Here is a 24580-nt window from a genome sequence, read left to right as displayed (position 1 = left end):
TTAAACTATCCATTTCATCACTGTTCTTCAAGAGTATTTATGCTGCTGTGTAAGTTAAGAGATTTACTTGGTAGAAACGAATCATCTGGGAGGAAAAGTTTGTTGGTGCAAGGACTGGAGTTGAAAACCTCTGCGAAAGACTGAACTATACACAGACAGTAACCACTGATGGCAGATGGACTGTTCTGACGATGTCTTTCATACTTTTCTGGACCTTGACAATGTCATTTACTTAGCAGTCTATGTGAAAGTAACAATCTTCCAAAAACGTAATTGTGCATTTTGGACTTTGCAAGCATGACGGTGTACACTGAAAGTAAATATGCGGTTTTTATTTAAATGAGAAAAGCAGGTGCAGACAGAATATCTACTAACACGCAGTCGTTCTGAGAGAGATTAGCACTTCTCGAGCTGTAGGAGGCGCAGTGACCATCTTAGTCCAGTAAATCCACCGGTAAAACCACTGAAGAAGAAAAGACGGTTGGAGGCTTACAGACTCGGTACGTGTTTTAACTCTTTATGTTTTGTTACCTTTAGCACGCTAATGAGCTTGAATGAAGCGTTTGTTATCCAGATCTGGTTTAAAATAACCCATAGGTTTTACTAAAGTAACCATAGTTTAACTTGGGTATTTGTAATAAAACCACATTAGGCTAAACGCAGATTTAACATTGTTTTACTTACTATAATTACAGCAAAACTTACAATGGTAAATTTGTGCATAGCCTAAAATAAAATTGTCCAGCATATAAACATATAACTTTTGTAGTATGCTGGAAATGTTGGAAGGATGCCTAAAATTGATTAACTGTCGTATTTAAGTTATAGTGTTAAGTTTATTAAATGCAGCTTAATTGAAGTGATAGATTTGAGATATTCCTATGAAGAATATATTCCTATTCAACAATTAGCCTAAACATGTGAGTCTCATCAAATACTTTTTATATTTGACATTTCCGAATATCGAGAAGTGAATTTTCTTCATTCAGTTCTGTGTAGTTATGCTTTTATTTTTTGTTTGTTCACTTCATTATAAATAATGTATATTTAAAATAAATAATGTATAAATATTGTATATATATTATAATCATGATGTGTTTGTGTTCAGATGTTGATCATGAAAGCGCAGGTGGATGTGGTCTGCTGTAAATCAGTAGGAACTGATCTGTCCATGCTGGATATTGAGGATTTCATCACAGAAATCTGTCAGCTGAAGAAAGAGGTGGCTTCACTGGAGGCAAAGCTGAGAGAAAGAGGAGACAAACTGAACAGAGAGGTTTGAACAGATCTTCATTTCATCTTTCAGCTCAGTCACTGTTAGTTTGTCCAGTAAAAATGTTATAGCTTCTATTAAAGGGATAATTCATGCAGAAATGAATGTTATTTCATGAATCACTCACCTTTGTGTAATTCCAAACCTGTAAGACCTTTGTTCATCTATAGAACACAAATTAAGATATTGTTGATGAAATCTGGGAGCTTTTTGACCCTCCACAGACAGCAAAGCATCTGAAATGTTCCCAGTTTCAGAAATATTGCAAGAACATAGTTAAAACAGTCCATGTGCCATCAGTGGTTTAACTCTTAACTTAATGAAGCTACGAGAATATTTTGTGCACAAAGAAAACAAAAAGAAGGCAGAGGTTATATTTAAGCCCTCTGTCTCACTATAATTTTCTTTCCAATGACTTCCATTCATAGGCATGTGAATGCATCAGACCATAAACACAAGCCCATGCAAAGGTATTTTGCTGCGTAGCAAAGTTCAAGTTTGGTGAACTCTGACCTGCAAATTCACATCATGTGTTTCTGAGTGACCAACACTGATCGATATGTCACAGCATGACCTCATAGCTGAATCAAAAGAACATAAATTTAATACTGCAGCGCTGCAGAAAAAAAGTTGAGTAGATTGTATGATTTTGCATTTTAGATGTATTAATATTGGTTATTTGTTGAATTTAAGTTTTAAAAAAGTTGCTGCAGAGCGTGAGGTCGTATCACAACCAAGTCTCGTGTGGATTTTCTGCTATTATTGCAAATAGTGGCAATTATCTGCTCCTTGGTATTATAGTGCATTATAAAACATAATCCAAAAATAACGTATTTAGTGTAAATTATAATTTTTAAATTGATGCCTCCTTATTTGGACAATATAAGCCCTCCCTACACAAACTCTTCCCGATACCTTTTAAACTTTTTGATTATTTGCCCTGACAAAGACGTAGATCAAACCAGTGGAAACTGCTACTCCTGCAGAACAATAATTTCTAATTTTCACACAATCCCCATCTGACTGGAACAGGTGGAGGTATTGGTATGCTTATCTCTAATGATTGGAAATGTTTTCCTTTAACTTTTGTTAATATTAACAGCTCCTTTGAACCAAATTCAACCACTATGACCCTACCCTAAATCCATTGTGTAGTTTTTTTTATGGACCCTCAGGGCCACTACGTAACTTAGTGGAAGAATTAGATGTGCTGCTCTCAACCTTTCCTGAGGATAGTACTCCTCTAGTTATGCTTGGAGACTTCAACATCCACCGAGATAAACCTCTGTCTGCTGACTTCCACACTCTGCTTGCCTCTTTTGATCTCAAGAGAAGTTTTAACCATGACTAATCACAAATCATGCAACCAACTGGACCTTATTTACACAACACTGCTCTACTGATCATGTTAAGTCAAGTAAAGTCTGCTTTATTGTCAATTCTTCCACATGTACATACATACAGAGAATCGAAATTGCGTTACTCCCAGACCCCCAGTGCATACAGACATTAACATTAACAGTAGAGCCTAAAAATCTAGTTCAGTGGTGTCTGTGGCAGAAAAGGGGAGAGGGGGCAAGTTTGGGACGGAGTTCAGCTTCCTGACAGCCTGGTGGATGAAGATGTCCTACAGTCTGCTGGTCCTGGCCTGGAGACTCTGCAGTCTCCTCCCTGATGGCAGCAGGCTGAAGAAGCTGTGTGACGGGTGGGTGGGATCACCTGCGATGCAGAGGGCTTTGCGATTGAGATGGGTTCCGTAAATGTGCTGGAGGGAGGGGAGAGAGACACCAATGATCTTCCCGCTATGCTTTGCAGAGTGGATGGATGTATTGCAGGCGCCATACCACACAGTGATGCAGCCTGACAGGATGCTCTTGATGGTGCCTCTGTAGAAGGTGTACATGATGGGGGGCGGACACAACCGCCTCTGGAGCTCCTTTAAGCGCACACCGCCGCCTCGTGGGAATCCTGAGCGGACACCGCCGCCTCGGGGGAATCGTGAGTGGACATCGCCGCCTCGGGGGCCTCGTGAGCGCACACCGCCGCCTCGTGGGAATCCTGAGCGGACACCGCCGCCTCGGGGGAATCGTGAGTGGACATCGCCGCCTCGTGGGAATCCTGAGCGGACACAACCGCCTCTGGAGCTTTTTGAACAGTCACCGCCACCTCGGGGGAATTGTGAACCATATCTGCGGCTTCTGCAAAGCTAGCAGTGAGCCCCGCTGCCTAAGAGGGAACATCAGCAGGTTCCACCACTTTGTGAGTCTTGCGAGCTGACCACGCTGCTCGCACCGACATAAGCGGTGATTCCTGCATTTAGCATATCAGCCCGTGAAGCTCCGGGAAAAGGTGTGAGGCACTGGGTGCAGCTGACGAGGCTTCTGGTGACTCCTGGACTGTCGCCTCGGGAGAACCTTGAGCAGGCTCTGCAGCTAACTCCACCTTGACGGCTGAGCCGCTCAACTGCAGAGCCAGGTTGATGTAATCCTCCAGCCTTTCCTCGGGTGCCAGAATGGCATAAGGGACTTGAAGGGCTCGTCTAGGCCTCCCCAGAAATAGACCATAAGGCAGGTCTTTTCCGCAGCCGATAAACGAGCCGCCACCACGAAGTCCCTGGCGTAATCCTTGATGCTCCGGTCTCCCTGGCGGACATCGAGGAACTTCCCTGATGGACCCATGTGGCTGGCTGTATTCTGTCACGGCGTGGTAGGACGTGCAGAGGAAGAAACAGGGTCTGGGTCCAAATGCAGGGAAATTATAACTTTAATAAAAGAGAACAAAAAGGCCAACACAGCAAAAAAACAGAACAAATCACGGTGACAAGCAGGGATGCAAAGACACGAGTACCAGGAACCACAGCATACACAAACAACGATTAATACAGCCAGACAGAGTGGTGTGTGAGAAGAGAATATGTAGTCCATGACAATGAGACAATGCTCTCTTGGCATGTCTTCCAGACAGTTCTATCAAACCTTTAAAAAAACCTTAAGTGTTTGTGGGAATCACAATCTGTTCAGCTTCTATGCATTTTATTATTTAAAAGCTGCTTGTGATGGGCTTTGGTTCATCATGTGACTCTTATCACCACCTGCATTTAATGAATAACTGTTTATTACAAAAAACACGTTATTAACTTAATGTTATCAAAATCCAAAAAAGTTTTACAGAATTATAAAAGTACCTAAGAGTGATGCACGGGCCTCATCTTGTGCTTTTTTATTTTCCTTATTTTGGCACCTGACTACTGTTGTCTGTTCCCGGGCAAAGTTGTCCAGCCACAAACATGAGTGCATAATGTGTGCTTAGCCTGTCTACGGTCTTCATCGTGAAATGATTTTTTTTTATAATTCTGTTTAAATGTTTAAGTAAACGTTAATATACATATAAAACAAACATTTTGTGTTCATATAAATATAAATCCTCTCAAATATTTGCATCGCAAATTTAGCATTTGACCGTTGGCCTTTTTTCCTCTAAGGATAAAATACTTTCACACCACTTACATGGCTATTCTGTAAGTTAGCTAAATCTCATACTCATGCAAGTATAATTGGCTACTACTCTTATCATGTGAAAGGCTGCGCGAGTAACTTGATGTCACAGCAAGGGAAATGCTCATATTCAAGCATTTAGGCAATTGTTTAAGCGAGATTTTCCCATGGTTTGTGTTAAATAGGTATCGGATCATATTTTTTTCTTCTCTCCGATCTAGCGTTCTGGGCCGTTATCTGCACGATACTGATGTCGTGGATCAGATCAGGACATCCCTAATTAATTGTGCTTTACATCTTGGTGTAGTCTTTCAAATGGTGCTAAAGTGTGCATTTCCTGGATACCTGATATGTGAGAAACCAGTGAGAGTTTGTAAAAGTACATCACCAATGCTGATCAGAGCGATTCAGAGCGACTGAAGCTATGGTTGTTGAGCGGGATGTTGATTTACTGCTTTGAAACATCAAGCAAATGAGTTTGTGCAGTGAACATTTTTCAGTTGACGACTTCAAACCGGGTCAAGGAACGATATGATAATTTCTGAAATTTGCAAACCACAGGGGTATGAGTAGAAGCATCATGGGGAGATTGTTGAGGATGTTCAGTTGTTCTGAATCATCAGCTCTTGTGTCTGTTCTAAAGATGAACAGAGGGCTTACAGGTTGGGGTGGGCGATATCTCGATATTTAAAATATATCGAGATATTTATTTATCACGATATGGATTTTGACATATCGTATATATCGATATATTGTTTATATTTAATTCTTATTCCGCCACTTTGCTTGTTTGACTTCTCTGTGCTGTGCTCGCCCCCTGCCTCCTTACTTTTCCCTCACCTCGCATGTACAGAACTAGTCTAAAATAAAAAGTAAAAAAAAAGGACAACTGGCTCCATTATATGGAGATACCTGGGTTTTAAGGTGTCGGGCGAACAGCAGGCAGATGTCTACTGTAGGGCCCTATGATTTCCGCGATGCAGAAAAAGCAGACGGAATCGCGGAATCCAGTTGTCATAACGGAATTTAGCTACAGTTTAACATGGAATGTCACGGAATTTGTCAAATTTTGAATGAATTAATCAAAAGTAGGTCACTGCACTTAAATCAAATCGCGATATGGAATAATATCTGCAAATGTTAAGCCGGAAAGTCTATTTAAATATGAATCCTGCATGTTCTACGTGTCTGTGTTAATTAATGGCGCAGAAGCGCGTCTTCGTCTATTACACACACACACACTGAAGTGCGCGTGAGCTCCGGTGATTTAAGCGTCTTTCATCTAACTAAATAAAGACATGAACACATGAGGAACATCTGCTCTAGGAGTCACTTCATGAGCTTTTGACCGTTTGATTTGAGTAAAACTAGCCTCACATATCACATCATAGACTGTAGTATCACATACACAGAACTGTAATGGTAAACCCGTCAAAATAAAAGTATTTGCCAGAAATCTATTACTATTGTTCAGCAAAATGTACATAGCCCACTACTATTTCTATTAAAATGAAAAGAACAAATTTTTTATTGATTATCACACAACATTTCTTCCATATTTTATTTTAATAGTAAATCCCCTTTGTTTACCAAATAAAAAAAGTTTGCTTAATTTTAAATAATTAAAAGATAAATTAAATGAATGTTTTATGCCTTCATTTGAGAACCAGAAAAATGTAAATTAAATTTAAATAATTACACATGCTAAAACAGAATTAGGTAATAAGACATATGGTGAAGAAAAAAATTAAACGTTTCATAGGGCCCTAAACATGTAATATTTGGAATATTTGTTTTTACAGTAGTTTTTGGGGGGTTATTTTTCCTGTAAAGATATCGAGATATATTTTGTATATCGAGATATAGCAAAATATATCGAGATATTTCCATTTTAGGTGAACTATTACTTAATGTTTCAAAATAGATTCATGACTGTCAGAATCAACTGATATATGATTCTGTATTTCTTAAGTTGATTGTGTTTGTCAGGATGTGGAGCAGGTTTGGGTGCGTGAGACTGATGGGACAGAAGCTCAGGATTCAGTCTGGAGCGTCAGAGATCAGAGATCCAGAGACACACAGGACTCAGAGCTCAGCCTCACTTTACTCTGTTATACTGACGCTCAGGATCATGAATCCACTGATCAAACCTCTGACTGTAACGCTGGAGAACAGCAGATGCTGCAGACGCCGCTGAAGATGTGCTCCGTCAAACTGGTGGACTGCAGGAACCTGATCGAGAGCAGAGGAGAAGAAACCACCGCAGAGAAACAACAACAACACACTGATGAGGAAGAGGAGGAGGAAAATAATGGGGAGGATGATGAAGATTTCATTCCTCCAGGTTTGTTTCTCCTTTTATGAGCGTTTGATGTTTCTCTAACACTTGAATGTCAGCAGACTCTTCAGGATCAGGTTCATATTGGCTGATGGTCTCTGGTGATCTGATCAGGTTTGAGTAGAGATTTTCTGAGGTATTTGTGAACACAATGGTAAATTATTATATTTTTCCTCTATTGAGATCTAGAATGTGTTTTTTAAGAGACAGATTTGCTGTGCCTGTTTGTAAGGTGGCCTACTTTGACCAGAAATCTAATTTAATTTACTTTTGTTAACATATATATATATACTCATAAAAAAACATTGTGATTGCAGTATTGTTATACTGTAAAATGACACTTCATGTATGTTTTAAAATCCAGAATTTATAATAATTTTGTTTATTTCAGATGATAAAGGCTGTTCATCTTCTGATGGAGAGACAGACTTAACATCAAAAGAGCAGCTGACGGTCAAGAGTTTCTCCTGCAGCACCTGTGGAAAAACACTGAGTTCAGAGGGCCATTTAAAGAGACACGAGAGAAAACACACAGAACAGAAAAGCTTTAGATGTAGGAGATGCAACATCAGCTTTCCTACAGCAGAAGAGAAGAGACTTCATTCAAAAGAGCACAACGGGAAGAAGGAGTTTCACTGTGAACAGTGCGGGGAGATTTTTTTCATTCATTCTAGTTTAAAACTTCACTTAAAGACTCACGGTGAAAAGTCTTTCCACTGCAGTGAATGTGACAAGTATTTCAGCACCAAAGGAAATCTTGATATTCATAAGCGAATCCACACGGGAGAAAGACCATACAAGTGTCCTCACTGCGAGAGAAGATTCAATCACGGACCACATCTTAAGAGACATGTCCGTGTTCACACCAATGAGAGACCGTATCAGTGCAGTGAATGTGGGAAAGCCTTCACAGACTCAGGCTCTCTAAAGTCACACCAGAGAATCCATTCAGATGAGAAACCGCTTCAGTGCAAACACTGCGACAAACAATTCCGTCATATTAATAGTTTGAACATTCACGAGAGGACACACACTGGAGAGAAACCATATCTGTGCTCCTACTGCGGGAAGAGCTTTTCAAATTCATCTAGTTTTTTATTTCATAAGCGAGTCCACACCGGAGAAAAACCATATCACTGCAGCATCTGTGGGAAGAGTTTCGGTAAACATGGTACATTTAGAAACCACAAGAGGATTCATACTGGAGAAAGACCGTTCAAATGCTCACAGTGTGAAAAGATGTTTGCTCGATCAGACGTCCTTAAGGTCCATCAGCGAGTTCATACAGGAGAGAAACCTTACTCCTGCTCCATCTGCGGCGAGAGATTCGCTTATTTAGGTAGTTTTCAGACCCACCAGAACAAACACACTAAAGAACAAACTGCTCCAGAATCATCAGAGTGACTTTCATCAGTCAATCTGGGAAAGAAATCTTGTTTGGCTCGTCCTGAAAGAGTTCATTGAGTTCTGAGTGAACTTTTTTAATGCTGTGGATTGATCCAAGTTCTGTATATAATGTCATGTTTGACAGAGTAAAGCAATGATTTGATGTTAAACAAGACAGAACTATTAAAAATACTAAAAATAAAATACTACAATAATATGATCGCCTAGGTTTCATAAGGCATGTTTTATGTGTTGAAATGCATGAAGGAGAGTCTGGCAAATACACTCTGCTTTTTCATTGCTAGACCGGTTTATTTTAATCAAGAGAGAGCCATGGCTTAACTATCCATTTCATCACTGTTCTTCAAGAGTATTTATGCTGCTGTGTAAGGTAAGAGATTTACTTGGTAGAAACTAATCATCTGGGAGGAAAAGTTTGTTGGTGCAAGGACTGGAGTTGAAAATATCTGCCAAAGACTGAGCTATACACAGACAGTAACCACTGATGGCAGATGGACTGTTCTGACGATGTCTTTCATACTTTTCTGGACCTTGACAATGTAGTCTATGGTAAAGTAACAAGCCTCCAAAAACGTAATTGTGCATTTTTGACTTTGCAAGCATGACGGTGTACACTGAAAGTAAATATGCGGTTTTTATTTAAATGAGAAAAGCAGGTGCAGACAGAATATCTACTAACACGCAGTCGTTCTGACTCAGAGAGATTAGCACTTCTCGAGCTGTAGGAGGCGCAGTGACCATCTTAGTCCAGTAAATCCACCGGTAAAACCACTTAAGAAGAAAAGACTGTTGGAGGCTTACAGACTCGGTACGTGTTTTAACTCTTTATATTTTGTTACCTTTAGCACGCTAATGAGCTTGAATGAAGAGTTTGTTATCCAGATCTGGTTTAAAATAACCCAAAGGTTTTACTAAAGTAACCACAGTTTAACTTGGGTATTTGTAATAAAGCCACTTTAGGCTTAACACAAATTCGCCATTGTTTTACTTACTATAATTACAGCAAAAACTTACAATGGTAAATTTGTGCATAGCCTAAAATAAAAGTGTCCATCATGTAAACATAACTTTTGTAGTATGCTGGAAATGTTGGAAGGATGCATAAAATCGATTAACTCTGCCGTATTGAAGTTATAGTGTTAAGTTTATTAAATGCAGCTTAATTGAAGTGATAGATTTTAGATATTCCTATGAAGAATTTATTCCTATTCAACAAAGAGCCTAAAATGGTGTGTCTCATCAAATACTTTTTGTATTTGACATTTCCGAATATTCAGAAGTGAATTTTCTTTATTCAGTTCGGTGTAGTTGTGCTTTTTTTGTTTGTTCACTTTATTATAAATAATGTATATTTTAAATAGATAATATATAAATATTGTATATATTATAATAATCATGGTGTGTTTGTGTTCAGATGTTGAGCATGAAAGCGCAGGTGGATGTGGTCTGCTGTAAATCAGTAGGAACTGATCTGTCCATGCTGGATATTGAGGATTTCATCACAGAAATCTGTCAGCTGAAGAAAGAGGTGGCTTCACTGGAGGCAAAGCTGAGAGAAAGAGGAGACAAACTGTACAGAGAGGTTTGAACAGATCTTCATTTCATCTTTCTGCTCAGTCACTGTCAGTTTGTCCAGTAAAAATGTTAAAGCTTCTATTAAAGGGATAGTTCATGTAGAAATGAATGTCATTTCATGAATCACTTACCTTTGTGTAATTCCAAACCTGTAAGACCTTTGTTCATCTTTAGAACACAAATTAAGATATTGTTGATGAAATCTGGGAGCTTTTTGACCCTCCATCGACAGCAGTGCAGTAGAAATGTTCCAAGTTTCAGAATTATTGCAAGAACATAGTTAAAACAGTCCATGTGCCATCAGTGGTTTAACTCTTAACTTAATGAAGCTACGAAAATATTTTTGTGCACAAAGAAAACAAAGAAGGCAGCGGTTATATTTAAGGCCTCTGTCTCACTATAATTTTCTTTCCAATGACTTCCATTCATAGGCATGTAAATGCGTCAGACCGTAAACACAAGCCCATGCAAAGGTATTTTGCTGCGTAGCAAAGTTCAAGTTTGGTGAACTCTGACCTGCAAATTTACATCATGTGTTTCTGAGTGACAAACACTGATCGATACGTCACAGCATGACCACTTAGCTGAATCAAAAGAACATAAATTTAATACTGCAGTGCTGCAGAAAAAAATGGAGTAGATTGTATGTTTTTTGCATTTTAGATATATTATTTTTGGTTATTTGTTGAATTTAAGGTTTTTAAAAGTTGCTGCAGAGCGTGAGGTCGTATCACAACTAGTGTTGGGCGATATGGTCATTTTTCAAATCATCATATCGTCAGTCCGTGAGATCGACAAAACACGATCTTATCGTGCTTGGGTGGAGCAAGAGAGAGACTCTTTTTTTCTGGTGTTTTAAACCACGCAGGTGCGTGCGAGAGAGTCTATGGAATCACCAATAATTGAAAATATATACTTTAAAACATACTGAAACTAACGTTAAATATAAAAATACTGTATTTAAAACAGCTAAGTTCATATATATAGTCGGACACAACTGTCATATCACTCGTCCTGTGACAAATCTGCCGCATCTGCGCACCAAAGTTAATGTTCGGAAAAATCAGTCAACGGTGAAAATCAATAGATTTAATTTAAAGTTCAACAGTTTAACACTAATATCGGGCATAAACGAACACGTTAAATATAAAGTATTTAAAACCGGTAAGTTCACATATTTGGAGTAAAGTTGAATTGAACTCCTGCATCAGTGATACAGCGCTCTGGACCACGCGCCTCATGACGAGCTCGACGCACCGCCACAGAAACAAGAATGAGATGCATTCTAACATAACTGCGGCATTAAACTCAGTTAGTGAGGACTCATTTAAAATAGGGCACATATATAGGCCGTTCAGATTACTTGTTAAAGTGCAATGAAATACCTTATATCTGCAGACGATGTACGTCTGTTTGTGGATGGAGACTTTGTAACTAGAGGTCAACCGATATATCGGGCCGATATTTGTAATTTTTGAATATATCGGCAACTGCCGATATCCGTGTTTTGTAGCGCCGATTTAAAGTCAGGCACGTCGGCGGGCAGCCCCGTGTTATTGTTGCACTGGAATGTGCTGCTGCTGCCACTGCATGTGAAGCACCCCAAGACAAAACTTTTGGAAGATTCAACAACTGCCCTGGGAGAAAAAGGTATTCAGAGAATTTCACTCTGTAAATGGGGTGGAGAAGTTGTCAGCTCTTACAAACACTGCAGCGTGACGTTACCAAAGTAAACTGTCTCTGACGTTACTCCGCCCAGCTCACAGAAAGCACTGTGCTCGGAGAGACAGCTGTCCTGGAGCTTCCCAGAACGGTGAATGACATTTGTTCAGAAGCATGGTTTGATGCAGACAATAACCATTTTTCCATCCAACTCATTTGTATTTAGGGATGCCAATATTCGATAATTTCCATGATCGATCGTCGTTTAAATTAATATTCAATTAATAACCTTAATGCTGCAAAATGCGTCTGCAGCGGTATTATTATTATGTGCAAAAGCCACTTGGAAAAAAAGCTCTCTCATCTGAATTAAAGGGGTTTTCGTCAGAATAAAATGCTAGTAGCAGGACTGTAAAATGAATTATGTGATTATGATCATTTGATAAAATGAAGAGAGCGCGCCATACGTTGGAGATCATTTATCTTTGTTGACGCTGCCTTCACACTGGCAGTTGAAATCCGCTCCGTAATACGCAATACTCACCCAGTGGACGTCGTACTACACCGCTGAAAAGCCTCGGAAGCGAGTAGAACAAAAATGGCAGAGAGATAAGAATGATTGATATTGTCTGTATCTGAATGTGCATGTCAGGTCAGCTAAATGTGATCTAGTGGTATATAGGGCTGCAACAACCCTTAACTCAAGCGAGAGAGACCGAGTGTGTCCGAGAGCGGGGGGCACAATATTTAATTATTCATTTTAATTGTATTCACTGCCCTTATAATGTTAGAAAATCATGAAAATAAAAAAATGACATGACAACTTCGTTATAAAATTATAATTTATTTTATTAAAAGTTATGAATTCAGGTTTGTTTATCAGTACCATAGCAACGCCAACTTCCGCTGGAATTGTCGGATAGGAACCGTCCGCTGATTTCAACTGCCAGGAACGGAGGAACTTGAACGCCCCGCGCATTTTGGCTTCCCTGTCAGATAAAATGATGAAGGAAAGCGGTTAGAGTGAAAAGATTGTGCCAGATCTTTATGAACAGGAGAAGAAAATCATTTGTGGATAAACTATCCTGAGCATCCTCTGTTGCACTCACGACAGACGAGTGCACGTCCAGGGGGACGGAGATCTCTGTGACGATAACGGCTCAATTCATCACAGCAGACTGGAAGATGAGAAATCAGGCTATTATGTTAGAAAGAAGATATTATGCCATGTGCACTTTGTTGATTTCATATATTTAAATTTAATAATTTAATTTAAAAAAAAAAAAAGACAAAATATATGTTTATTTGTCTTGGCCTTTTTTTTTTTTTTTTTTCTTTTTTGCTGATCCGAAAAATTATACGAGGACGAGGGAGCGCGGGTTTGCCTAGATGTATTTGGAGGTTATTGCTCAGGTCTCGTTCTGCGCATATCCAAATGTTTCCACATTCGCAATGTATCTGAATGTTAAACTATAATATTTTTTTTCTTTTTTTAATGTAAACTAGACGGAAAATATCATCTTCTTCACATGAGCAAAAACGTCCTTGGCATAACAGCAGAGAGGACCAGTATACTATGGTCTATTTAAACTGACCAGTGTAACCTTTTATTTGTTTGGTTGACTGTACTTTATTTTCACAATGAACAGACTGTGATGTAATTTTGAAATTAGAATGCACTTTAGATGTTCTGTGTCATTTATACCAAACACAAGTGTTGCTGGTTGCTCGTGTGTTTGAAGCACTACTATTATTTATTTTTATATATATTTATTTTTTTATTTTTCATTTTAATTGATTTTTATTTATTTAAATGTATATTTGTTTACATTTATGTTCCAACAAACTTGAAAAATTGATAAATGCTCTAAAACTTTTATGTAAATTATATATATATATATATATATATAATTTAATACTTGGTCAGTTTATTAATTTGTTTGGTTAACTTTGGATACATTTTTTATTTTAATACCATGCAGTGCACAAAATTAAGATTCGAGAGATGGTTCAAGTCAGTGCTCAATAAATGATAAGTTTAGAAATGTTGTGCATCCACTTATTATTAGTGCGACATTTTAGCATGCAAATGAAGCGAAAACTTCAAGATATCGGCCCTAAAAATCGGCAGCACATATCGGCCATCAGCTGTCCCTGACCTCTAAACATTGGCATCGGCTATAGAAAAACCCATATCGGTCGATCTCTATTTGTAACAGCCAAAACTCTGTATTTTGCATGCATCACATTATAGTACGGTGTACATGGAAATAATAAAAAGGCTGCAGAGCGAACTTATGATCCATAGTGGTTCTCACGTAGTCCTTCTAGTGTGCGTTATAATGATCAGTCTTTAATAGAAGGTCTATGTGAGAACCACTATGGATGCTAAGTTCGCTCTGCCGCCTTGTTAATTTTCTGTCTTTACTTTAATTGTAATGCCAAGAAAGTTAATCTGTAATGTATGAGAAGAGTGCGTTGTCGTGTAGCAGCCATTAAATGTGTGGGGCACCAACTCCTCGTTTTTTATCTCTTTCATTTCATGGATTTAACGAGTTATCCGAGTCAAAGCGGACAACTTCAGTGACTACAGGCTCTTATCCTCTTGTGCTCGCGCACGGTGTGTGTGTGTGTGTGTGTGTGTGTGAGAGAGAGAAATGCGGTGCGGAAGTGAAATAGCTGGGCAGTTTTATTTTAATAAGTAGCCTAATAAAAATAATAGTTATTATTATTATAATCTAATACATTAATAGGAAAATGAGCCTAATATCATCTTGATTATCGACAAAGAAATCTGCTTATGTCGACATCTCTGACTATCGTCGATACACGATACTATACCTTAATCACAACCATTGCAGCATGCAAGGTAATTTTGCATGCTCTAAGTCTAGTGTGGATATTCTGCTATTATTGCAAATAGTGGCAATTATCTGATCCTTGGTATTGTAGTGCATTATAAAACATAATCCAAAAATAACGTATTTATTGTAAATTACAATTTTTAAATGGATGCCTCCTTATTGGGACAATATAAGCCCTCCCTATACAAACTCTACCCGATACTTTTTAAACTTTTTGATTATTTGCCCTGACAAAGATGTAGATCAAACCAGTGGACACTGCTACTCCTGCAGCACTTTCCAATAATTTCTCATTTTCATACAGTCCCCATCTGACTGGAAGAGGTGGAAATATTGGTATGCTTATCTCTAATGATTGGAAATGTATTCCTTTAACTTTTGTTAATATTAACAGCTCCTTTGAAGCAAATTCAACCACTGTGGCCCACCCTTTTAAAATCCATTGTGTAGTTTTTTTTATGGACCCTCAGGGCCACTACGTAACTTTGTGGAAGAAATGGGCTGCCCTCAACCTTTCCTGAGGATAGTACTCCTCTAGTTATGCTTGGAGACTTCAACATCCACCGAGATAAACCTCTGTCTGCTGACTTCCACACTCTGCTTGCCTCTTTTGATCTCAAGAGAAGTTTTAACCATGGCTAATCACAAATCATGCAACCAACTGGACCTTATTTACATGACACTGTTCTACTGATCATGTTCTGGTTACTCCACTGCACACGTTGGATCACTTCCTCCTCACTCTCAACCTGGTTCCTAACACAACACATACTAGAGCTGTAATTGGGCCATATCCACATCCCATGGTAACTAGGATTTACACAAGCTTCAGTCTGGATCCAGAACACCTGAGAAGAGATGATGCTGACCCTCAGAGGACCCCAGATGATGCTAACCCTGAATCAACAAACAAAACTAACAAATAGCCGTCGTGTTCGGGCAAAGATCTTCAGCTCTAACACATAGACTTCCATGTCATCTTTTGACGTAACCTACGCTCAGTCTCACCCTCCCGGCTATCTACTATGGTTTCATTTTTGCTTCCTTCCCTTAAACAGTTAGCATGTCTTGATGCTAACAGTGGTACTGACACTTTCTGCTCCACTCTTACATCTTGTTTAGACACTGTTTGCCCCTTTTCTTCCAGGCCAACCCGAACCACCCTTTCAGCCCCTTGATTATCTGATGTTTTCTGCGAGCATAATACTAAGCTCATGGCTGCTGAAAGGGTGTGGCACAAATAAAAAATACTACTGAACCTAATGTGTATTGGTCACTCTTCTTTTCATTCTCTGCTAATGTCTCCACTGCTGAAAAGACATGCTATCTTAACAAAATTAACAATTCATCTAACTTTCACATGCTCTTTAAAGCATTTTTCCCCCTCCTTCATCAACTCTGACAGCTGATGATTTTAAGTTCTTCATTAATAAAATTAAAACTATCCATGCACAATTTTCCACACCACAGTCCGTCAAGCACATCTTACCAGCAAACTTACACTCATTCACATCCTTCTCTTCACTCTCTGAGGCAGAAGACTCCAAACTCATCCTTACTAATCGTCCTACTACTTGTCCATTTGATCATATTCCATCTCATCTCCTTCAAGCCATTTTTCCTGTAGTTGTACCTGCATCACTCACATCATCAACACATCCTTCCACACTGGTGTTTTTCCCTCAGCATTAAGACCGGCTTATATAACCCTACTTCTTAAGAAACCAACACTTAACCCATCTCTTTTAGAGAACTACAGACCAATTTCCCTTCCTTTCATGGCAAAAACACTTGAACGAGTTGTGTTCCACCAAGTCTCTTCTTTTCTCATGCAGAACAACCTCCTCGACAGCAACCAATCTGGCTTCAGAAGTTGACATTCAACCGAGGTTGCCTTGCTCTCAGATTTTTAAGCATTAAGACTGGCAAGAGTGGATTCCAATACTTATCTTGCTGGATCTGTCCACTGATTTTGACACGACTAACCACCAGATCATCCTGTCAACCCTACTGGCAAAGTGCATCTCAGGAACCACACTCCAGTAGTTTGAGTCTTATTTCTCAGATAGTTTCTTCAAGATTTCTGATTAAGTTCAGACAGTTGTCTGATTAATTTTATAGTCTCAAGCATTACATTTTTTTACTTCAATAAAAACAAGGATTAGTTTTTTTATTTGAATTGAATTAAGCGGTACATTGAAACTCTAAGAGGATATTAAGGCAGATGCGGCTGTGATATTATCACCAACATTACAACATGTTATTAACTTTATGCTATCAAAATCCAAAAAAGATTAACAGGATTATAAAAGTACCTAAGAGTGATGCACGGGCCTCATCTTGTGCTTTTTTCTTTTCCTTATCTCTGCGCTGGACTACTGTTGTCTGTTCCCTGGCAAAGTTGTCCAGCCACAAACATGAGGAAAGGTCAAGCACGACCGTGGCTGTGGGAATGGTGCATCATGTGTGCTTAGACTGTCTACTGTCTTCATCGTGAAATGCATTTTTTATAATTCTGGTTACATGTTTATTTACGTACAGTACAAACCAAAAGTTTAGACACACCTCATTCAATGAGTTTTCTTTATTTTCATGACTTTGAAAATTGTAGATTCACACTGAAGGCATCAAAACTATGAATTAACACATGTGGGATTATATATGGAATTATATACATAACAAAAAAGTCTGCTTTGCACACTCTTGTCATTCTCTTGATGATCTTCAAGAGGTAGTCTCCTGAAATGGTCTTGCTTTTTTTTTGAGCAACTGGGATGGTGCCCACCCCCAAAAATTTGGCTAGTAAAAATGCTCTGTGGCTAGTAACTTTGGAAAACCGAGCAAAAAAGTTAATGTCAAGCCCTGCTGACAGCACTGCCACCCCTCTCAAAGATTTGCATCGCAAATTCTGCATTTGCTTTTTTCCTCTTTAAAGATAAAATACTTCCACACCACTGACATGGCTATTCTGTAAGTTAGCTAACTCTCATACTCATGCGAGTATAATTGGCTACTACCGTATTTCCCAGATTATAAAGCGCACTGGATTATAAGGCGCACCTTCAATGAATGGCCTATTTTAGAACTGTTTTCATATATAGGGCGCACCGGATTAGAAGGCGCATAGAATAGAAGATACTGCAGTCAAACATTTGACTGGGTTTGCGTTATGCATCCACTAGATGGAGCTGTGGTAAAGGGAATGTCAACATTTTGACAGCACGTCTTGATCCATATATAAGGCGATCCAGATTATAAGGCGCACTTTTTTTTGAGAGAATTAAAGGCTTTTAAGTGCGCCTTATAGTGCGGAAGATACGGTACTCTTATCATGTGAAAGGCTGCGTGAGTAACTGGATGTCGCAGCAAGGGAATTGCTTATATTCAAGCATTTAGGTGATTGTTTAAGCTAGATTTTCCCATGGTTTGTGTTGAATAGTTATCGGATCATATTTTTTTCTTCCCTCCAATCTCTGATCCAGTGTTCTGGGCCATTATCTGCACGATACTAATGTCGTGGATCAGATCGGGAGATCCCTAATTGATTGTGCTTTACTTCTTGGTGTATTCTTTCAAATGGTGCTAAAGTGTGCATTTCCTGGATAACTGATTTGTGAGAAACCAGTGAGAGTTTGTAAAAGTACATCACCAATGCTGACAGCTCAAAGGCTTACCATTCAGACTTCGTATATACACGACTTAGAGCAAGTAAATAATTCAGAATGACTGAAGCTATGGCTGTTGAGCGGGATGTTGATTTACTGCTTGAAACATCAAGCAAATGAAGGTTGTGCAGTGAAAATTTTCAGTGGCAACTTCAAACCTGGTCAAGGAAAGATACGATGATTTCTGAAATTTGCAAACCACAGAGGTATGAGTAGAAACAAAATGGGGAGATTGTTGAGGATGTTCAGTTGCTCTGAATCATCATCTCTTGTGTCAACATGTGAACGCGCAGTGGAGACTGACACGGAGGAGAGGACATTTCTGAATAAATGTTTTTTTGTTCCCTTTGTGCAAAAAAAGTATTATTAAACCTTCATAATATTGGAGTTGGACCACTGATATCACATGAACTGTTTAACCAAAGTCCTTCTAGTTTTGCTTTCGTCAATGAAAATTATGGCTAAATGTCGTCGTCAACGAACCTTTATAATGTGACAAAAATGAGACGAGACGCAACAAAAATGCTGCTCATGTGACGATGACTATAATTAAATGTATAATGCAATATTGTTGATGAATAAAAACAAGACTAAATGTGGTTTACAAAATAAAAACTATGCTAAAATGTCATTTTCATTGACTAAATAATATAATAAGATAACCTTGTATGAAATGGGTTTGGATAAAATAAAATTTTGGTTTTGTCTATACTTCTAGGTATATACTGACTTTTAAATAGAATTGCGTTACTAAAAAGAGACTAAAATACTATTTTCATCAACTAAAACTAGACCAAAATGTAATAATTTTTCGTTGACTAAAACCAGACTAAAATTTAATAATTTTTCGGCAACTAAAACTAGACTAAAATGTAATAATTTTTCGTTGACTAAAACCAGACTAAAATGTAATAATTTTTTGTAGACTAAAACCAGACTAAAATGTAATAATTTTTTGTAGACTAAAACTAGACTAAAATGTAATAATTTTTCGTTGACTAAAACTAGACTAAAATGTAATAATTCTTTGTCAACTAATACTAGACTAAAATATTAGTTTTTGTCGACTAAAACCAGACTAAAATGTTATAATTTTTCGTTGACTAAAACTAGACTAAAATGTAATAATTTTTTGTCGACTAAAACCAGACTAAAATGTAATAATTTTTTGTAAACTAAAACTAGACTAAAATGTAATAATTTTTCGGCGACTAAAACTAGACTAAAATGTAAAAATTTTTTGTAGACTAAAACTAGACTAAAATGTAATAATTTTTCGGCGACTAAAACCAGACTAAAATGTAATAATTTTTCGGCGACTAAAATGTAATAATTTTTCGTCAACTAAAACTAGACTAAAATGTAATAATTCTTCGTCAACTAAAACCAGACTAAAATGTAATAATTTTTTGTAGACTAAAACTAGACTAAAATGTTATAATTTTTTGTAGACTAAAACTAGACTAAAATGTAATAATTTTTCGTTGACTAAAACTAGACTAAAATGTAATAATTCTTCGTCAACTAATACTAGACTAAAATGTTATTAGTTTTTGTCGACTAAAACCAGACTAAAATGTTATAATTTTTCGTTGACTAAAACTAGACTAAAATGTAATAATTTTTTGTCGACTAAAACCAGACTAAAATGTAATAATTTTTTGTAGACTAAAACTAGACTAAAATGTAATAATTTTTCGGCGACTAAAACTAGACTAAAATGTAAACATTTTTTGTAGACTAAAACTAGACTAAAATGTAATAATTTTTCGGCGACTAAAACCAGACTAAAATGTAATAATTTTTCGGCGACTAAAACTAGACTAAAATGTAATAATTTTTCGTCAACTAAAACTAGACTAAAATGTAATAATTCTTCGTCAACTAAAACCAGACTAAAATGTAATAATTTTTTGTAGACTAAAACTAGACTAAAATGTTATAATTTTTCGTTGACTAAAACTAGACTAAAATGTAATAATTTTTTTGTCGACTAAAACCAGACTAAAATGTATTAATTTTTTTGTCGACTAAAACCAGACTAAAATGTAATAATTTTTTGTAGACTAAAACTAGACTAAAATGTTATAATTTTTCGTTGACTAAAACTAGACTAAAATGTAATAATTTTTTTGTCGACTAAAACCAGACTAAAATGTAATAATTTTTTGTAGACTAAAACTAGACTAAAATGTAATAATTTTTCATCTACTAAAACCAGACTAAAATGTAATAATTTTTCAGCGACTAAAACTAGACTAAAATGTAATAATTTTTCGGCGACTAAAACTAGACTAAAATGTAATCATTTTTTGTAGACTAAAACTAGACTAAAATGTAATAATTTTTTGTAGACTAAAACTAGACTAAAATGTAATAATTTTTCGTTGACTAGAACCAGACTAAAATGTAATAATTTTTCGGCGACTAAAACTAGACTAAAATGTAATCATTTTTTGTAGACTAAAACTAGACTAAAATGTAATAATTTTTTGTAGACTAAAACTAGACTAAAATGTAATAATTTTTCGTTGACTAGAACCAGACTAAAATGTAATAATTTTTCGGCGACTAAAACTAGACTAAAATGTAATAATTTTTCGTTGACTAGAACCAGACTAAAATGTAATAATTTTTCGGCGACTAAAACCAGACCTAAATGTAATAATTTTTCGTTGACTAGAACCAGACTAAAATGTAATAATTTTTCGGCGACTAAAACCAGACCTAAATGTAATAATTTTTCGGCGACTAAAACTAGACTAAAATGTAATGATTTTTCGGCGACTAAAACCAGACCTAAATGTAATAATTTTTCCGCGACTAAAACTAGACTAAAATGTAATGATTTTTCGGCGACTAAAACCAGACTAAAATGTAATGATTTTTCGGCGACTAAAACTAGACTAAAATGTAATAATTTTTCGTCAACTAAAACTAGACTAAAATGTAATAATTTTTGTAGACTAAAAATAGACTAAAATTTAATAATTTTTCATCGACTAAAACCAGACTAAAATGTAATAATTTTTCGTCGACTAAAACTAGACTAAAATGTAATAATTTTTTGGCGACTAAAACCAGACTAAAAATGTAATAATTTTTCATAGACTAAAATGTAATAATTTTTTGTAGACTAAAACTAGACTAAAATGTAAAAATTTTTCCTCAACTAAAACTAGACTAAAATGTAATAATTTTTCGTCGACTAAAACTAGACTAAAATGTAATTAATTTTTTGTAGACTAAAACTAGAATAAAATGTAATAATTTTTCGGCGACTAAAACCAGACTAAAATGTAATAATTTTTCGTCGACTAAAACTAGACTAAAATGTAATAATTTTTTGTAGACTGAAACTAGAATAAAATGTAATAATTTTTCGGCGACTAAAACCAGACTAAAATGTAATAATTTTTTGTGAACTAAAACTAGACTAAAATGTAATAATTTTTCGTCAACTAAAATGTAATAATTTTTCGTCAACTAAAACTAGACTAAAATTTAATAATTTTTTGTAGACCAAAACTAGACTAAAATGTAAGAATTTTTCGTCGACTAAAACCAGACTAAAATGTAAGAATTTTTCGTCGACTAAAACCAGACTAAAATGTAAGAATTTTTCGTCAACTAAAACCAGACTAAAATGTAATAATTTTTCGGTGACTAAAACTAGACTAGACTAAAAAGAGTATGAACGTGACTAAAACTAATAAAAACCAAAATGACAGCTGCACACAAAGACTAGACTAAAACTAAAATTAAAACAGGCCACCAAAAACAACACTAGTCCTTACTGTGTTTCTAGGTCTGGGAACATTTAAGTTGCATAGTTGTCTATGGGATGGTCAGAAAGCTCTCGGATTTTATATCTTAATATCTGTTCTGAAGATGAACAGAGGGCTTACAGGTTTGAAATGACATGAAGGGGGAGTAATTAATGGCAGCATTTTCATTTTAGGTGAACCATAACGTTTCAAAGTTGATTCATGACTGTCAGAATCAATGGATATATGATTCTGTATTGATAAGTTGATTGTGTTTGTCAGGATGTGGAGCAGGTTTGGGTGCGTGAGACTGATGGGACAGAAGCTCAGGATTCAGTCTGGAGCGTCAGAGATCAGAGATCCAGAGACACACAGGACTCAGAGCTCAGCCTCACTTTACACTGTTATACTGACGCTCAGGATCATGAATCCACTGATCAAACCTCTGACTGTAACGCTGGAGAACAGCAGATGCTGCAGACGCCGCTGAGGATGTGCTCCGTCAAACTGGTGGACTGCAGGAACCTGATCGAGAGCAGAGGAGAAGAAACCACCGCTGAGAAACAACAACAACACACTGATGAGGAAGAGGAGGAGGAGGAGGAGGAGAAGGAGAATAATGTGGAGGATGATGATCAGAGTGATGATGATGATGACAGTGGTGATGAAGAAGATGAAGATTTCATCCCTCCAGGTTTGTTTCTCCTTTTTATGAGCGTTTGATGTTTCTCTAACATTTGAATGTCAGCAGACTCTTCAGGATCAGGTTCATATTTGCTGATGGTCTCTGGTGATCTGATCAGGTTTGAGTAAAGATTTTCTGAGGTATTCGGGAACACAATGGCAAGAGACAGATTTGCTGTGCCTGTTTTTAAGGCAGTCTAATTTGACTTGAAATCTAATTTAATTTTCTTTTGTTATGATATATATGTATATTCATAAAAGAAAAAAATTATGATTGCAGTATTATCATACTGTGAAATGACATTGTAAAATATAATGAAATAGGTGGCAAATGTTGCATTTCCTTTCAAGTATTTTTTTAAATCCAGAATTTATAACCATTTTGTTAATTTCAGATGATAAAGGCTGTTCATCTTCTAATGGAGAGACAGACTTAACATCAAAAGAGCAGCTGACGGTCAAGAGTTTCTCCTGCAGCACCTGTGGAAAAACACTGAGTTCAGAGAGCCATTTAAAGAGACACGAGAGAAAACACACGGAACAGAAAGACTTCAGCTGTAGGAGATGCAAAATCAGCTTTCCTACCGCAGAAGAGAAGAGACTTCATTCAAAAGAGCACAGCGGGAAGAAGGAGTTTCACTGTGAACAGTGCGGGAAGGATTTTTTCACCACTGTTCCTAATATGAAATCTCATATAAAAACACACAGCGAAAAGTCTTTCCACTGCAGTGAATGTGACAAGTATTTCAGCAACAAAGCAAATCTTGATGCTCATAAGCGAATCCACACGGGAGAAAGACCATACAAATGTCCGCACTGCGAGAAGACCTTCAATCATGGATCTCATCTGAAGAAACATATACGTTTGCACACTAATGAGAGACCGTATCAGTGCAGTGAATGTGGGAAAGCTTTCACAGACTCAGGCTCTCTAAAGTCACACCAGAAAATCCATTCAGATGAGAAACTGCTTCAGTGCAAACACTGCGACAAACAATTCCGTCATATTAATAGTTTGAACATTCACGAGAGGACACACACTGGAGAGAAACCATATCTGTGCGCCCACTGCGGGAAGAGCTTTTCAAATTCACCTAGTTTTTTATTTCATAAGCGAGTCCACACCGGAGAAAAACCATATCACTGCAGCATTTGTGGGAAGAGTTTCGGTAAACATGGCACATTTCGAAACCACAAGAGGATTCATACTGGAGAAAGACCGTTTAAATGCTCACAGTGTGAAAAGACGTTTGCTCGATCAGACGTCCTTAAGGTCCATCAGCGAGTTCATACAGGAGAGAAACCTTACTCCTGCTCCATCTGCGGCGAGAGATTCGCTTATTTAGGTAGTTTTCAGACCCACCAGAACAAACACGCTAAAGAACAAACAGCTCCAGAATCACCAGAGTGACTTTCATCAGTCAATCTGGGAAATAAATCTTGTTTGGCTCGTCCTGAAAGTGTTCATTGAGTTCTGAGTGAACTTTTTTAATGCTGTAGATTGATCCAAGTGCTGTATATAATGTCATGTTTGACAGAGTAAAGCAATGATTTTATGTTAAACCAAACAGAACAATTAAGAATTCTCAAAATAAAATACTACAATAATATGATCGCCTAGGTTTCATAATGCATGTTTTATGTGTTGAAATGCATGAAGGAGAGTCTGGTAAATACACTCTGCTTTTTCATTGCTGGACCGGTTTCTTTTAATCAAGAGAGAGCCATGGCTTAACTATCCATTTCATCACTGTTCTTCAAGAGTATTTATGCTGCTGTGTAAGTTAAGAAATTTACTTGGTAGAAACTAATCATCTGGGAGGAAAAGTGTGTTGGTGCAAGGACTGGAGT

General features: G+C 37.2%; 2 protein-coding genes across 2 annotated transcripts in view; both read left to right on the top strand.

Moving 5' to 3' along the window:
• The window catches only part of LOC127948395 (zinc finger protein 845-like), a 38910-nt gene that overhangs the window by 5387 nt on the left and 8943 nt on the right, over positions 1 to 24580 (top strand). Inside the window, exons 4-7 of the mRNA XM_052544831.1 lie at positions 1109 to 1276; positions 3166 to 3361; positions 6740 to 7111; positions 7497 to 8444. Coding sequence (XP_052400791.1) covers positions 1109 to 1276; positions 3166 to 3361; positions 6740 to 7111; positions 7497 to 8444 — 1684 coding nt within the window. The remainder of the gene's footprint in view (positions 1 to 1108; positions 1277 to 3165; positions 3362 to 6739; positions 7112 to 7496; positions 8445 to 24580) is intronic.
• LOC127949465 (zinc finger protein OZF-like) lies at positions 445 to 24342 on the top strand. The gene is made up of 4 exons (XM_052546798.1): positions 445 to 500; positions 9927 to 10094; positions 22328 to 22739; positions 23125 to 24342. Exons 2-4 carry the CDS (start codon positions 9927 to 9929, stop codon positions 24138 to 24140), a joined length of 1596 nt encoding a protein of 531 aa, XP_052402758.1. The 5' UTR covers positions 445 to 500; the 3' UTR covers positions 24141 to 24342.

This window comes from Carassius gibelio, chromosome B1 (assembly GCF_023724105.1).
Source record: "Carassius gibelio isolate Cgi1373 ecotype wild population from Czech Republic chromosome B1, carGib1.2-hapl.c, whole genome shotgun sequence".
NCBI classification, from domain to species: Eukaryota; Metazoa; Chordata; class Actinopteri; order Cypriniformes; family Cyprinidae; genus Carassius; species Carassius gibelio.
The sequence above is the reverse complement of the archived record's forward strand: the minus strand, read 5'-3'. Positions and strand labels throughout refer to the sequence as shown.

Bases quoted from the DNA above. Each gene is read 5' to 3' on its own strand.
- LOC127949465 (XM_052546798.1), top strand. From the start codon at position 9,927: ATGTTGAGCATGAAAGCGCAGGTGGATGTGGTCTGCTGTAAATCAGTA. The intron at 10,095-22,327 runs GTTTGAACAGAT...TGTGTTTGTCAG, and splicing joins GAGACAAACTGTACAGAGAG to GATGTGGAGCAGGTTTGGGT. The intron at 22,740-23,124 runs GTTTGTTTCTCC...TGTTAATTTCAG, and splicing joins TGAAGATTTCATCCCTCCAG to ATGATAAAGGCTGTTCATCT.